The 17,200-nt window shown below is 37.5% G+C and overlaps 1 protein-coding gene across 1 annotated transcript; it reads right to left on the bottom strand.

Annotated features, from left to right (window-relative positions):
• Positions 1-4,929: 4,929 nt before the first annotated feature.
• On the bottom strand, positions 4,930-12,405 carry KRT222 (keratin 222). The gene is made up of 6 exons (XM_065897281.1): positions 12,310-12,405; positions 8,778-8,906; positions 7,513-7,733; positions 5,875-5,951; positions 5,560-5,695; positions 4,930-5,158 (listed from the first exon to the last, which is right to left on the bottom strand). Exons 1-6 carry the CDS (start codon positions 12,403-12,405, stop codon positions 4,930-4,932), a joined length of 888 nt encoding a protein of 295 aa, XP_065753353.1.
• Positions 12,406-17,200: the final 4,795 nt, after the last annotated feature.

Genomic DNA, 17,200 nt, shown 5'->3' with positions numbered 1-17,200 from the left:
GCAGAAAAGCTGCAGGTGCCGGGTGTTAGGAACAAAGCACACTGTAGTGTGAACAGAGTGGCACAAAAATGGTGGAAAAGGAAAGGAGGGGATCTCGGAGGAGTAGTGACATTGATACACTTTCTCACCTCCTGGTCTTTACTCAGATGTCGGCACCTTCTCAGTAGGTTTTTCCTGACCTATTTAAAACTGCATCTCATTCCCCAACCTCCATTCATGGTTTGTGCTTTGTTTTTTTCTACAGTATTTATCACCACCTAACATCCTCTATTTGTTATGTGCTTATATTGTTGTCTTTTTCTTCCCATCAGGATGAAAGCTCTTTGGGGGGGGGCTTTTGACATCTGGAGCAGTGCCCATTCAGGTGCTCTTATTTGTGGAGTGAATAAATGAATGGCTATCTCATTTTCTTCCCTTTGGCTCCTTCTGGGCTTCAAAGATTTGCAGAATTAAGAAAGGAGGAATATAAAAGAGAGAAAGCCCTAGAGATTAAGACTGAAGAGTGGATTCAACTTACACTGAGTTGCTGTTGATTTTTCCCCAGGCAACCATCAGCACATATGATCTTGCATGGACAGGGATATTTATGGGAACTGCAGGTCAGACTTTTGGAATGGTGATTATTCCTGGAAAACGTGGTATGCATCATTAACATGACTGTTCAGCTACATGTAACTGTGAAGCCATTGGGAGCCCTTGCAGGCGCCTTATGGTAGACCACAGTGATAGTCTTAGGACCAAGTAGTTTAGTTTTCTTTCTGGCAGCAAGATTCAGGAACTTGGCCTGCTTTCCTCTCTGACACTGCTCATATTTCCTTGAGATACTTCTTCCCCCGCTCCAAGCAGGGAAGTCAAAACTAGTAAGTGATTAAGCTGGGAGTGAAGCCCAGGTCTCTTTGATTTCTTTCTACAGTAGTGTGGGAAGAAGCTGGGAGGGAGACAATTAGGGGTAGAATGAGAACCATGAGTGGGAAGGAAGAAAGAGGAGAAAATGGGAGAGAACAAGGAAAAACCCATAGTCCTTGGACACCTAGTAGTCTGTGTGAATTGCTTCTAGGAGGTTTATTCCTATATAACACTTTAAAATTGTACACAATTTTTAGATGCTTTTTTTTTTTAACCCCCAGATAGAGGGTTTGGAGTTTAACAGATTTCCAAAGAGTTCTGTGACTCAAAAAAGATTTTGAACCAAACACTGAACCATGCAATTTGTCTGTAGTTTGTTCTGATGAAGCTTTTTTCAATGGATTTTTTCCCCCTTAAAATAGGGAAAGGGAGAACAGAACTCTGTCTGAGCCAAATAGCTTATAAAGTCTGGATATTAAAAAAAAATTCTGGCTCTAGGAAAACTGGTGAAATAAGCTAGTTTTCTCAGCTGTTTCTGTGAAGGCAGAAGTTATGGCTATTCAGTTGCTATCACTAGAAATTGTTGTGAAATATTGAAGCCCGGAAGATTTCCAGGTCTGAGTGATTCACGAGGTTTTGTAGACTTCGACAAAGTATGGTTTGTTTTTACAGCCTTCTGCATTACCTTCAAAATACCTGGGGATTTGGGACATGAACTTTGACACACGGTGTGGAAAAGGATGAAAGTGTTTGAAAACAGAATGGTCCTGGAGAACCTGGGGTATGGTCTGTCATCCACAGGTCTTATTTGAGGGTCCAGGGCAGGTGACAGCAAACTGCAGGTGCAGGCCAGGACTGGGCTGCCTTCTGTTTTTGTAGTTTTATTAGGACACAGCCATGCCCACTTATTTACATATTATTTATGTAGCAGCTGCTTTCAGCTATAAGGGCAGAGTTGTATAGTTGCTACAGGGATTGTATGGCGCGAAAAACCTAAAATAATTGCTATGTGGGCTTTTACAAAGTTTGCCAATCCTGGTCTAGGGTCTAAATGGGTGAGGGAAACTGGAAAAGGCTTGTACTGGTTTGCACATACACCTTATTTCAAAATGTTTCTTTGTAGTATGCCCATGAATGTTGGCAATCTATGTGTACATGATGGCCATAACTTATAAATGTAGCACTAAAGTCTACCCTGTGCACAGACTTTCCTCTCATTTCATGTGTTGCTAATTTGAGTAATGTGTGTATACATATTATTTAACTGAAGTTTACATTTTGGCCCATGTACCATAACATGATTCCATTGGAAACTTTCAAATTATTTTAAACTTTTTTTTTTTTACTTTGGAGAACATTTTGTACTTTAAACTATCATGGTAGAACAGGTCAAATTGGATAACTCACTGGGAAAGAATAACTCTTCTGGCATTAATTGAAGAATTTAAAACATTCTCTTTACCTGTTGTGTTTGAACTATTACTTACTCATCGTCATCTACAATTGTCCTCACAAATTCTTCTCTCCCAGTGACCATTTTCATCCAAATAGTACTGTATATTTGAGTAGTGCTTTGCCAAATATTTTCACATGTATATTATTTCAAACATTTCTGTGAGGTAGGCAGCGTAGGAGTTCTGATCAACCACCATCTTTCTCTTAATTTTCAGGTGTGAAAATTGAGGCCCAGGGAATTTAAGTGATTCCTTCCTGGTTACGTGGGTCATTACTGACAGTCCCAGGGCTGATATCCTGCAATTGTTGGTAACTGGAATTATTATTTACTTTTGTATTTTGTTATGGAAGGGTGCATTTGAACCATTTCAGAGAGATTGAAGAATATTCATTTCTATTCATCCATCAAGTGAGGATAATATTCATCTGTGGGATTGTTGTAAGAATCAGAGATTGTGTACGAAGAGGCTGAGTACAGGGCCAGGAGTAGAGTGAGCACTCTGCAAATGGTGGCTCCTGTTATTATACTTTTCCCAGGATCATGGGATTATTTTTATTTTTAATTAGAATATACCATTTATTAGAATATACTCTTCTTAATTTTTCTGTTGTTAAAAAAAGTATAAAAATTGTGCTTTTGTGCACCTTGGTTACAGTTTTCTTCATCCCCCAACTGAGCTAACAATATTGGAACAATTAAAACAATGTATCAAACTCAGAAACAATGCAGGTTTGTAGTTCATGTTTCAACTTTTTTTTTTTATTGTAGTGGTATCATTTACTTTGGTAAATTCATATCCCAATTTAAAATGCCCCAAAGCAAATAAAACTCTGTTATAAATTCAAGTCCTGTATTTTAAAATGTACACGTAATACACACAATAGCTGCGTAGTGGAATTACTATAACAAGCAGTTACATTCATGGTGCCCAGTACTAAGTTTTCTGACACTGCATATAGATTACACTAGATGTATTTCTTTATTTATGATACTGTTACTTAGTACAGTAACTGTAGTACAATAGCTTATACGATTGCATTTCCAAAGCTTTAATAAAGTTAGTAGCATTTAACTAACATTGAATGAAAACATTTTTATGTGTAGGATGTATTTTAGGTCAGATGCTTAGGCAAGAATAAGCACTTAACATGCTGTTGTATCCTTGACAAAACAAAATCATCCCTTTTACTAAACAGAATAAGCCAGGCTAAAAGAAATATGATGTAATCAAAAGAAAATTTAAATGCGATTCCCTGTATTATGTTAAAGATTATTTAACATAATTTTCTTCTGGTTAAAATATACTTTTTTTTTTTTTTTGATTGAAAGAAAGAAGAGAGAAAGAGAGAGGGAGAGTTGTAAAGGCTGTATTAATATGCTAACAGCTGTAGCCCTTAGATGATACTTTAGCTGGGAAAAAAGTATGGTGAGTTGTACTCAATGTTTTTTTCTGCTTAGAAAAAAATTGATAGCCTATAAATTTCTAATGTTTTAAAACAGGTATTTATTATTTAAGGTCTTTAAATATACCTGTATTAAACAAATTAGGTTGTTTAAAAAACTTTGCAACAATACTTGACTTATTCACAAATATATTTTCTATCCATATTTATTAGAGTTTGAACAATTTAAAAACATAAATCCTGTAAATACTCTTAGCTTAGATAACAATACTGTTATCTTAATTCACATAAATGTTTAAACAATACTGTTATCTTAATTCACATAAATGTTCGCAAGAAATATTTATAATACTTTATAGAGTATCTTTAATGCTTGCATCAGAGACTCAAATTAATCACATTTAACTTTACAGATGGAAAAGTTGGGATGGTGAGAGGTTGGATTAACTGTTCTAGTAATTGGAGTAACTAGCTTTCATGTTCTTTTTGTGCAGCTGGACTTCTGATTTTTTTGTGGGGGAGGACGCAAACTTTAAAGTTCTTAGAATAAAGTTAACTCTCTGGAAATCAGATAATGATTACAAAAAACTTTCAGATGAAGATTAATTTAATCATCAAATTAGCCCTGGGGTGTGTTCTATAGTTTGCTCAAAACATCTTACAGAAAATAACTTTTATTTTTCTACCTGTGCAAATTATTATCTCAAAAGGGAAACATTTGGTTAAGTGAATAGTCCTCCTTAAAGGTTCATTTATAATTGCTTTCTTTTTTTAAGTAGAAAAATCTTTTTAGATATAACCAGTCATGGAATAATGATGACTAACTCAGTGTGGTTCTTAATATAATACAGTCATATTTAAACAGACTATTCCATTTTCCTTAGAATGTTCAGACACTGAGTGAAATTTCAAAGGCTTAACTAAACCATCTTAATGCTTACAGTCTCTGATAAAAATTTCAAGGGAAAAAGAAGACTATTTGGAGAATAAATAAAATAGAAACGGTACTAAATTTCTGAGTTTACGCTCCCTCTGTCCAAAAAATACAGCTATAATTAGATTCAGAGACATTTTGTCCCCCCCCCCTTTTTTTTTCTGAAGAGTCATACATTGGTCATAACATACACACTTAGTAACTTACATTTTGGGACAGAAGGTGGTCAGCAGGCCTACCTTGGTCCAATCTAATGTCATTTTCACATCAAGTCAAATACTGTCTTTGGATTAATTAGCTGCTGATGGAGGTTTGATAGAGGGGATACTGCATGATCTTCTCATGATAAGCCTGACTTCTATATCTGGTAGATTATCCTGCTTAGTCTGTAAACACCCTTCATCAGTGGCTGCTAAATGAAGATCAAATCGAAGAGAAACAGATTTTTTCCTTAATCGAGGGTTATCTTTAAAGAAGGAACCTTCCCATTCTTTAATAACTTCATCCACTTTCTCTGTCCTGAAATGATAAAATAAATCTTTCTATATGAAGAAGTATGGCTATAGTAAAAAACGTGTATTGTATATGAAAAATAAATCAAGAAATGTAATTTATATTTACATTTTAAATTTTTATAATTTACATTGTGGCATTTATTATTTATATTCTTTAAAAATCATATGAATAAAATGTCTAACTGATTCTATGGAATTCTCATGCTTTGGTTATATTTTTGGAAAAATGGTCAATTGAGAATATAGTACTTCATCTGAGTTTTTGTTTACGTATATTTATCATGTCAGGTTAAAAATCACAATATATAAAATTATGTTTGGAAACGTTCAAAGATTGCTGAGATTACTCAATTGAAGTTAATTTTTTTGGCATATGTTCACTGTTGGTCAAAATTTTTTACTTACTGAATAGTGCCATGAGCTTCAGTGCTTTCTTTCACGACATTTCCATTTAATATTGCTTGTTTGGTCACTGTTTCCACTTTTTCGTTCTCATACTTCTGTGGGACTTTTGTTGAAAAAGATATTTCATTTATAATGGCTGTGAAAATATTATTTATGAAATATTAAATTACAATGTTGAAGTACTATTCACAGTCAATTTGTATGTCAAACTTTATTCAAATATTGCTTGTTTTTGCTACTTTAGAGTATTTATTTATAATCCCTATAAACAGGCATTTCACTTTTTAAGTTAGTTAACTTATATCAGAAACTCACCTGAAGGTAAAACAAAACCAACTCTACTTGTGGTAGGTTTTTGTTCTTTTTTCCCACCTTGGATGCAACCATAATATCTGAAATTGGAAAGAATTATAGGAGCAACATTGTATTAGCATGTAATTGAAACAAATGCTCACAAATAAGAGAATGGATAAATTGTAGTATAGTCATACAAAGGAAATACTACTTAGCAGTGAAAATTAGTGAACTAAGGGTATACTCTATCTGTAGGGAACAATCTCCCAAGTATAACATTGAGTGGGGAAAGAAAGATACATTGTAGCTAATTTTATCAAGGTTAAAAAACATGCAAAACAATTTCACATTTTGCTTAGGGATATATAATGAGACTAATGAGACATAAGCATCAGCTCCAGGAGCCAGGTTAGACTGAGGGAAGAGAATGAGATTGGTGGGGGTGTGGTTTAGGTGCTGTGGGTGGGGATTGGGGGGGACTTCAATAACATTGTAAATGTTTCACTTCTTAAACATGGGAGTTCATTATATTTTTCTTGATACTTCGTATATTTATCTTAAATAAATTTAAGATACCTGTGTATCTTAAATATAGCATGATACAATTTAAAAAATTGTATTAAAGGAATGTTAAAGACCACTTTATCAAGATCTTGAATGATTAGGCATTAAATAAAATTTACAACCATTTTATTTCATAATGCATAAATTATATGTATATAGCTATATATATATTTACATAGCACTGTTTTAAGCACTTTACAAACAATTCATTTAATCCTCAGCAATTTTGAGGTAGGCAATATTATTCCCATTTTATAGATGAGAAAACTGAGGAACAGAAAGATTCAGTAACTTTCCCAGCATCACTTAGCTAGTAAGTGGAATATTTTTAATTCAATTTATGTTTTTCAAAGATTTAGTAAATGTCGAGATTTATTATAGGTGAAAGTAGTTTCATCCAGTTTTATAGAGGACTCAGAATTCTGAAGTAAGCAGGAATAAAGGTTTTCTTTTTACGGGAACACGGAAAATTGTACATTGTGCTGTGCTCAAAGCCATATGACCTCATAAGTGATTGCAGATTATGAAATTATGTGAATTAATAAGAATTCCTCTTTTGATACCTTTCGTTACCAGGATATCTGGAAATCTTTCAAATCATGTACTCAGAACAACATTGCTTTCCGTGGTTGTTTATTATGGTTATAATAATGGTTATTATTATTTTGGTGTTTGATGTGTGTTGGGAGCGGGCCCTTGTGGGAGGGGGAATGTGGTAATGTGTGAATTTTTCAAACTTTCTTTGTGGGTGGTCCATAGAAGGCACTGACTAATTCTAAAAGGGGTGAATGGCAGGGAAAGTGAGAAAGTTAAGGAAGGTCATTTTTGTAGCGATAGAGAATTGTTTACATTTTGTTCTAGGCTTGCTGTGCTCTTTGTTGTAGCTAATGTCCCTGACTTTGGCTAGTCTGTTCATAATTTTGGGAGGCTGGAAATAGTTCTCCCACATATTTTTTGCAGTGACTACTAATCCTGTTTTGTGGTAGGAACTCCGTGAGCATGCCTTGGTGATGATGGGTTTTAGATTTAATTTCTCTATCTCAGTGACATAAGTGGCTCTGTATTTCTGCTCACTCACTGTATGGAATTAGGTACCTGATTTCTTCCTTTTCCAGGAGGCGGCGGTAAGTTGCGATTTCTTGTTCTAGCCTCATCTTCGTGTTGAGGAGCATCTCATGCTCTTGAAGCTGCTTTTCGATGCCACGCCTTACTTCCTGTAGCTCTTTTTCTAGTCCTTCAATCACTGCCTCTAGGTCTTGCAGCTGCATCTGGTAATGTTGTTCACTGGCGTGTAGGGAGTTTTCAAGGCCCCTTTCCTGTTTTGTACAGATCTTCATCAGTGAATCAGGGAAGCTAACTGTGTTTCTGAAATCTGATTTGCAATGTCTTTGTTCTATTGAGTTCTCTTCTTTCTTAAAAAGGTTGCAATAATTGTACAGCCCTTATGCAAGAGGTGTTTCCTTACAGCTTTAGGTATGACCCAAATTTTAAAAAGTTGTATTTTCTATTTACAGCTAGAGAGCTTACTATTTCAAAGGAATCCTGTGATAATTCTTATGGCCAAAAAAAAATCTGCAGTGTGGGGCTTCCCTGGTGGCGCAGTGGTTGAGAATCTGCCTGCTAATGCAGGGGACACGGGTTCGAGCCCTGGTCTGGGAAGATCCCACATGCCACGGAGCAACTAGGCCCGTGAGCCACAACTACTGAGCCTGCGCGTCTGGAGCCTGTGCTCCGCAACAAGAGAGGCCGCGATAGTGAGAGGCCCGCGCACCGCGATGAAGAGTGGCCCCCGCTTGCCACAACTAGAGAAAGCCGTCGCACAGAAACGAAGACCCAACACAGCCAAAAATAAAATAAATAAATAAATAATAATTTAAAAAAAAAAAAAAAATCTACAGTGTGATTAGTTTATTATCACCCTAATTTATTTGATTTCTTAAATATTGAAAAATATAGAATATTAAATATCAAAGCCAGAGCAGACGGCTTATAAAAGGCATTTTCAGAAAGTGTTTAAATATTTTTCTATTAGAATTCTCAGTGGTATGGATAAGACTCCCCACTGTTATGACTTTGGATAATGACAAAGGCTCTATTCCCCCACTCTAACAATTAGAGAAGCCCAGGATGATAAGCGAGGGTTATTTCATTTTTAAAGGTGTGAATAAACCTTGAGTGAGTTGGTAATAGTTATTGCCATGATGGAGGCAGGGCGGTAGTTGAACTAGGTCCATGGATGGAATTCAGTGGTCTGATTTTCAGTTTCTCACTGGCCAGTAATGGACATTATTCCTTTCCCTCTCTTAATCAGATAACATCTGGGGATTCAATGGGCCAGTTGCTTTTGAGATGATTCTCACCACGGCATGGAGAGATTCAATTTCCACTTGCAGGTGATGCCACTGGCGTCGGGCTTCCTTGAGTTCTGCTTGAGCCGCCTTTAAAGCCTCTTCATCTTTGTCCATTTTTTTGCTTAGATCTTCCTCTAACTAGAAGAAATCCAACAACAACAATAACAAAAGCACTCTTGAAAGTGAGACATTTAAAAGCAGTTGTAGAAAAATAGTACAGGAATCAAATAGTTTTTTTCTTTAAATTTTTAAATGACCAATGCGTGTTCTGCTTGGTGCTCAGTTACTAATTAATTAAATTCATGAGCGAGTCAATTGCAGTCTCAGCCTCAGTTCTCTAGGATGTAAAATAAATCTCAAAATTCTTTTCCTACCATGACAGTTTATGAAACGTAGAAAAATACATTTAATGAGAAGTAAGGTTGCAGGACCTAAGTTTGAGACCTCTGATTCTTTTTTATTTTATTTAATTTTTTGATGTGGACCATTTTTTTAAAGTCTTTATTGAATTTGTTAATATTGCTTCTGTTTTATGTTTTGGTTTTTTGGCCGCGAGGCATGTGAGATCTTAGCTCCCCACCCAGGGATTGAACCCGCACCCCGTGAACTGGAAGGTGAAGTCTTAACCACTGGACTGCCAGGGAAGTCCTGAGACCTCTGATTCTTAACTTTCTATTGTTTATGGTATCATTAAGGAAGAAAGATAGAAAATTAGCTACTGCCCACCCCCACCCCCCATATTTTCTTGTAGGCTGCTTCATAAAAGCAGATAAACAGCTATATATCCTAAACTGATCATTTCTAGGACTGGGTATATGGACAGGATACTTTACAATAATTTACAGGGTAATTTACAATACTGCTAGAAAGTGTATTATGAAACATTTAAAGAGTTAAGTTATCATAGGCATTAGAGATTCTATAATAGACTTCTGTATTACGAGAACCCATTGTTGATTTACCTTTTTTAGAAGGCACGTTAGGGTGCGCAGTGGTTGAGAGTCCGCCTGCCGATGCAGGGGACTCGGGTTCCTGCCCCGGTCTGGGAAGATCCCACATGCCGCAAAGCGGCTGGGCCCATGAGCCATGGCCGCTGAGCCTGCTTGTCCGGAGCCTGTGCTCCGCAACGGGAGAGGCCACAACAGTGAGAGGCCCACGTACAGAAAATAAATAAATAAAAATCTATTGTACCACCAAATTAAATTTTTTACATTTTAAAATGCATTTTTATAAATACATTAAGAAGTTCTAATTTTTGCTTCAAAATACTGCAATCAATTCCATACATTGCTCCTACTGCACTTCCTGGACCGGGGCACGAACCCGCGTCCCCTGCATCGGCAGGTGGACTCTCGACCACTGCGCCACCAGGGAAGCCCAATAGATGCTTTTTAAAAGGAAATATTGGATTAAATGAAAGTCAATAAAGTTTAGCATGAGGTATTAGACAACAAAATTCATTCATTTCTTTTGGTTTGTTGTATCACTTATTCTTAGTGTTAAGTTGGCAAAGCCAAGCAGCAACACATATCAGAGCAACTACAAAAGAGGATGACAAGAATTTTGGAAATAGAAGAGCATAAAAATGCTGGTCTCTTGGATGTTGAGTGAGGAGCTGGCAGCTAGGCTAGTGTGGTAGCTAGATTCCGAAGATGGCTCCCAATGAATCACACCTCCCCAAATTCATGTCCTTGTTTGGTCCTCTTCCACACTGAATCTGGGATAACCTGTGTCTTGTTTTAGCCAGTAGAATATAGCTGAAGTGCCAGTTCTAGGCCTAAGCCTTAGGAAGCCCTGATGACTTCCACTCCTATGATTTTGGGAGCTCTGGGCCAACATGTAAGAGATCTGGTTACCCTGTTGCAGAGGTCATGTAGAGAGGCCAGATGGAGAGAAACAGGCCCAGTTGTCTCAGCTGAGCCAGCCTTTCAGAAATGCCCTGCCAAGGTGCCAGACTCAGGAGTGAGCCACCCTGGATGTCCCAACCTAGTTTTGCCCCAAGATGACTGAAGTCCTAGCCAATGTCATGTGCAACAGAAGAATAACCCCCACTGAACCCAGTCAAGCCACAGCATCGTGAAAGACAATACAATTGTTTTAATCCGCCAAGTTCTGGAGTGGTTTGTTATACAGCAGTAAATAACTAAATTAGCTTATGTTTATTTTGTAATAAGTAAGTAATCAGGCTTCCTTGAATTTATTCCCGTTGATTTTCTAAATTCTTTGAAAAAAAATCCCCTAAAGTAGTTTTATGTTAAGAAGATGAAACAAAACTTACTGTAGTCTTGCTTTTTCACTTTATTCATTTCAGCATAATGACTTGTAAACTAAATAACTTGTATTTCTATTATTGCAAAATAAAATGTTTATTTGGCTTATAATTTTTAGAAATTGTCATCTGTTAATTGTTTTCTTCTCTTTGTAAAAGGTGAGTGAACTATTCCAACACTTAAATCAAATATCCCAGTGAATTTGCTTCATCTACGATGCTGATAATTCTTTATGAAGACTGAAAATGTTACCCAGAAGTTAAATGTATGTTGTTACTAAAAATGAATTGCGTGCAGTAATGTCCTATGATTTCCCAGCAATATTTTTTCCCTTTTGGGTATGTTCTTAAGTAAACTCTTTGCTGTGTTTGGGTGCTTGGAATAGAACTTGTACTCAGATATGATAGGTAAACTGAAAAAAAAAAAAATCCCTGAATTTCTGAATCTTTGTTTCTAAAAGAGTTGTTTATTCATTTGTTTAGAGATGAGAACTTAATTTATTACTAAAGGTGATTGTCACTTTAAAACAAAGTAAGTCTATGAAATTAGGATTTAGCTCTTATTTAACTTGACTCTCTTTTTAAAAAATACTTAAATATTGCATGCTTAGTATTAGAAATAAACATTTCTCATCTTTTAGTACAAAAGCAAAAACCTGTCGTTGAAGTAGAAAGTCATTTTCGATTTGGCAGTTTTGATTGTCCCAATTTATATCATTGTTTCTGAATGCCATGTTCACATACTCAGATGATTTCTATTTATAACAATCTGGTATAAAATTGAACTCATTAAAAAATGATAGAAACCTTTTAGAAATATTTTACTTAGTTTTATCTTGCAAAGTGTGGAAGCTAATAAATCTTACTATAAAGCTTGTCATTTTAAAGATGTTATTTATATCATCTCTATAAATAACTCCATAATAGCTTCGAAGGGTATCTGAAATGTTCCTTCCTGTAGGATGTCTAAAAGAGATTAGAGTGCACCATTTTACTGTATGTTGATTCCATGTTTTGTTAATGATAGTAACCTCATGATTTATATAAAAATCAAATGTATCAATCAACATTCATTTAATGGTTATTTAACAGGAATAATCACAGCCTTTCCCCCTGTAGTCCCAGTCACTTTGCAGTAAAACCTAAATTCCTTCCCCAGTATATGCTGCATTGAAAAGGAAATACTGTACCTCAGAGAGGCCGAGACAGGAATTGGATAGACATGGATTGTCTCCTTATCCTGGAAGATGCCTGTCTGTATGAAATCATTACCTGGATCCTTGTTGAGAGCACGGTCTCTATCTGATTTCTGGTGAGGAGCTTTTCATAGTTTGCCCTGATCTCATTGAGTAGCTGGGACAGCTCCATTCTTTTCCCATCCTCCACCTTGGCTATCAGAACCTTATCGATAGGATGAGTCTCTGCCGCAGAACCTGCACCGTCTGCATCGCGCGCAGAGACAGCTCCATGGAGCCTTAAAGACACAGAGCTCCTTTTTTTCCCCCCGGAAGCCACGGATATCCCGGGTTTCTAATCAATTATGCAAATATTTGATAAACCCTTTTCTCCTATTGTTGTTGATCTAGCAGAAGTGTCAGGCTCTCTGTAAAGTAACAGAAAAATGAAAACGGTCTCAGTATTCTTGAATTGGTTCTCTAAAACTGAGCACATTTGGGGGGGAAGTTAATTTAGCTTGTGGAAAGGAAATGGGGCATAACGTAAAGAAAATTGTATTTTGTTTTCCCAAGATATTGCGTGGAAATAAATCTGGGCTCAAAACATGGTAACTAAGCTTTCCTTTTATGGCTTTCCTCACCATTTGGATAATTTACACAGAAATGCTGTGGGAGGGCATTAGAATATGTTGTAAACCTTGAATATTCTGACAGTTATTGGAAAAAGCTACCATCAGATTCAGGTGACAGTTGTCATCCGCCGCAGGACTGACTGACAGTATTTCTCTTAAATACATGCTGCGTGGCTCATGGTGGGCTGCTGGTCTGACCGCAGGCTTTGATATATTGTGGTGAATTCCTGAAGGTACATTACAGATGAAGCTATGGCTGGAAGTAAGTGCAAAGAGAGTGTGAGAGCTGACAGTTAACATTTCCAACGTTTTAATAAGGTTGAAGAAATACGATCAGATGGTCCCTGAGCAGGATGTGTTCATTGAGGTAAGATGTATTGTGGGGTTACCCCTTCATGAGTAAACAGAGTTAATGATAGCTCCTACTTGTAAATATAACATTTGTGCCGCTCTTCTAACTTTAAAAAGCACCTTTACGACTGTCATTCCATTCAGTAGTCACAATCCCCGTCATTTTGTAACCTGTAAAGATGACAAGCCTGAGGCAGGAGGGGTTAGGGCATCTTTCCCAAGGACATATGGTGATGTTATGGCATCCTTGGGACTGGAACTTTGACTCCTTGGCTGTATTCCAAATATTGTCCCATCTGCCCCTGCATTATGTCTCTCCCCACCTAAATTCCTTGTTTAGCCTGGCAAGCTGGTTGTTAGATATTTATATTGATGACATGATATATCTCAGATATATAAAATATAATATTAAAATTCATTTCACTTGTTTCTATCTTTTGATATGACAACTAGAAAGTTTATATATAAACTTTATATATATAAATATTAAAATATTTTTGAGATTAGATCTATCACTGTTGTTATTTGTAGAGTGGCTTGGCTGAAAGTGTATCTGGAGTGTAGTTCAGGAAGTAATCAATCTTTGGCTCTAGTGCTCACAGGGCCTTTGAATGTGCATCGTGCTCTTTTAATTTCTGAATTAACTCACTACTGGCCAGTCCAATCCGTGCTGGGCATTCCCACAGTCGTCTCCAAAGAAAGCTGGCTGACCAGAGCCCCTGCTGAGAGGTGAGTTTCCAGGTCATTCTTGTACTCTGTTTCATTTGACCCATGCCTCCTCCACCCTCCCCACTGGTCACAGTGGATTGGCCTGGGCTAGACACTTGACCTAAGGATAAACAATCTGTAGGTCAGAGACCTATGAGGTAGCCTGACCCAAAAGCTCTGACTGAAGAGCATCACTTATGATTATTTAGGACAAACTGATTCTCTTTTTCTGGTAATTGCAACTGAGAAATAGGAAGAGAATCAGGCATTGATAGTGGGAGGAGAATCAGGAAAGAATTAAACTCTTGTTGCTTTATGTAGCTCCTGATGTTCTCTGCCTAAAATACAGAGAGCTGAACTAGATTCCCCGGAGGGCAGGCCTGGCAATCTGCATCTGAAACGAGCCTCTCGGGTATTTCTACCCTATAGCAGTGCTTTCGATAGAAATGGAATGCAAGCCACAAATGCAAACCACATACGTAATTTAAACTTTCTAGTTGTCATATCAAAAGATAGAAACAAGTGAAATGAATTTTAATATTATATTTTATATATCTGAGATATATCATGTCATCAATATAAATTTGTTTTTTTTTTTGGCCACGCCGCACAGCTTGCAGGATCTTAGTTACCCCACCAGGGATTGAACCCGGGTCCCAACAGTGAAAGTGCTGAGTCCTAACCACTGGACTGCTAGGGAATTCCCTCAATATAAATTATTATTATTAATTTATTTATTTATTTTTGCGGTACGCGGGCCTCTCACTGTTGTGGCCTCTCCCGTTGCGGAGCACAGGCTCCGGACGCGCAGGCTCAGCGGACATGGCTCACGGGCCCAGCCGCTCCGCGGCACGTGGGACCTTCCTGGACCGGGACACGAACCCGTGTCCCCTGCATCGGCAGGCGGACGCTCAACCACTGCGCCACCTGGTAAGCCCCAATATAAATTATTAATGAGATATTTTACATCCTTTATTTTTGATACTGTCTTTGAAATCCAGTGTGTATTTTTATGCCCATCTCAATTTGGATGAGCCATGTTTAAAGTGCTCAGTAACCATGGGGCTAGTGGGGGAAGTCCCTGTATATACTTGTAATGTAATGCACTTGGGCACCCATTCAAGTACCTAATTTTGTTGTATACGAGGGTCCCGAATCCTAATCCATTTAGTGTTTTGCCTGTCTTACACATAAATGTTGTGATCAGGTTTTATTCTAAGAAGTGTACCAGAGGGACTTCTCTGGTGGCGCAGTGGTTAAGAATCCTCCTGCCAATGCAGGCGACACAGGTTAGAGCCCTGGTACGGAAAGATCCTACATGCAGCGGAGCAACCCACGAGACACAACTACTGAAGCCTGCGCGCCTAGAGCTTGTGCTCCGCGACAAGAGATGTCCCCACAGAGAAGCCGGGGCTCCTCAACGAAGAGTAGCCCCCGCTCGCCGCAACTAGAGAAAGCCCTCTCGCAGCAACGAGGATCCAACGCAGCCAAAAAAAAAAAGTGTACCAGATAGAACTGATGGTGACACAAGTTTCTATCACGTGGATTTCTCCTCCAGGCATTTGTAAATACAAATCTCTTTTCTTTAGACAGACATATCAGTCTAACCGATCTTTTAATTTAGGGGATAATCTCATAGAGCCCGGGTATTATTTTGCTTATTAAGTGTAATTTCTTTAGCAGCTTAAATATTGTGAATTTCTTTTTAAATCAGTCACGCCATTTAATAGGATTATAGATGCATAATTCATCAGCAAATAAAGATGTATTTTTTTGTACTTTAAAAAAAATTGTTGTAAGTGACAGGACTTTACTTTGCTAGTTTGTCCTCTTTTTGTTATATTGCTGATTTTTCTCACAGGAACATGCCTGCACACGATCTGGTTTAATCTTGTGTTTCATGTATCAATTAAGAATATAATTAGACAGATCTGTGTTGGAACGTGTTTGTCAGCATTTTCCAGCATGTTTCAAGGTGCGTGAGCGAAGCTGACACGCATTTCCATATGTCCTGCACATGCATTTCGTGTCGGGTGAATAATCAAGGCATGGTACACACACCAGTGCGTTCTTGGCAGATACTGAATTCATTCTTTGCTGTTGAAACTCAAGAGTAAAACCCAGGGCTACTTCTCTAACCAAAGATTTGGCTTTTGGGTCCTATTTTCTCTGGCATTTTCCACAGCACTCCCCTTCCTACCTTGTTCATTGCAGCCCAACACATGGATGTTTCATGCTCCAAAAATGACCATTACTAGAGAGTGAGGCCAGTTTAGGATACCAACTATAAACAGTTTCAGTGTTTTACAAATACAATGCATGTTATATTGTCATCACTGCAGACCATAAACGCTAAACAAAACTATCCAGGAATAGTTCAATTTTCTTTTCTCTACCCCTTTTTCATCTGGAGGTCCCAACCTTTGAAGTTGTAGCTCTTAGGCTAAAACTGTGCGCCCATCCACTGGTCCCACTTGAGCCACAATATTGGCCTTTCTTTTCTGGTCCCTGAAAGAGAGATCTTTGTTGGGTCCCAAGTACATCTTCTTCACCAATTTGACAGGTGTTCCCTTAGCTTCCCTTCCTGCCATTGAAATACTGATTTTAACCCTAACCCTAACCCTAACCTGATGACATTGGCCCTGCTGTCTTCTGGTAAGTGTCCTGGAGAGTCTAGTCTTAGTTAATTTCCCCTTATCTTAGTTTATTCTAGACAATTTAATCCCTTTTACTTGCATTCATTCTTTCTTGGATTTTGTCTTTTTGTCTCTCTTTAAACATTTTAAAAAATTTATTTTATTGAAATATAGTTGATTTACAATGTTGTGTTAATTTCTGCTGTACAGCAAACTGATTCAGTTATACATATATATACATTCTTTTTCATATTCTTTTCCATTATGATTTATCACAGAATATTGAATAGAGTTCCCTGTGCTATACAGTAGGGCCTTGTTGTTTATCCATTCTGTATATAAGAGTTTGCCTCTGCTAATCCCAAACTTCCAATCCATCCCTCCCCCACCTCACCGCCTTGGCAACCACATGTCTGTTCTCTATGTCTGTGAGTCTGTTTCTGTTTTGTAGCTAGGTTCATTTATGTCATATTTTAGATTCCACATATAAGTGCTAGCATATGGTATTTGTCGTTTTCTCTCTGACTCGCTTCACTTAGTATGATAATCTCTAGGTCCACCCATGTTGCTAAACATTTTAATTTTGTTAATTTTTTTTTTTTTTTTTTTTTACCTAGTCCATTCTCATAGCTTCCTGCCCTGCACAGCAGTTTTTAGCATC

The sequence above is a fragment of the Phocoena phocoena genome, chromosome 19 (genome assembly GCF_963924675.1).
Source record: "Phocoena phocoena chromosome 19, mPhoPho1.1, whole genome shotgun sequence".
Classification (NCBI taxonomy): domain Eukaryota; kingdom Metazoa; phylum Chordata; class Mammalia; order Artiodactyla; family Phocoenidae; genus Phocoena; species Phocoena phocoena.
This window is presented reverse-complemented; position numbering and strand designations above follow the sequence as displayed.

Coding starts and splice junctions, on each gene's coding strand:
- KRT222 (XM_065897281.1), bottom strand. CDS start 12,405: ATGGAGCTGTCCCAGCTACTCAATGAGATCAGGGCAAACTATGAAAAG. Junction 8,907..12,309: donor TGCTCTCAACAAGGATCCAG/GTAATGATTTCA, acceptor GATTTCTTCTAG/TTAGAGGAAGATCTAAGCAA. Junction 5,952..7,512: donor CTGGAAAAGGAAGAAATCAG/GTACCTAATTCC, acceptor TTCCAATTTCAG/ATATTATGGTTGCATCCAAG.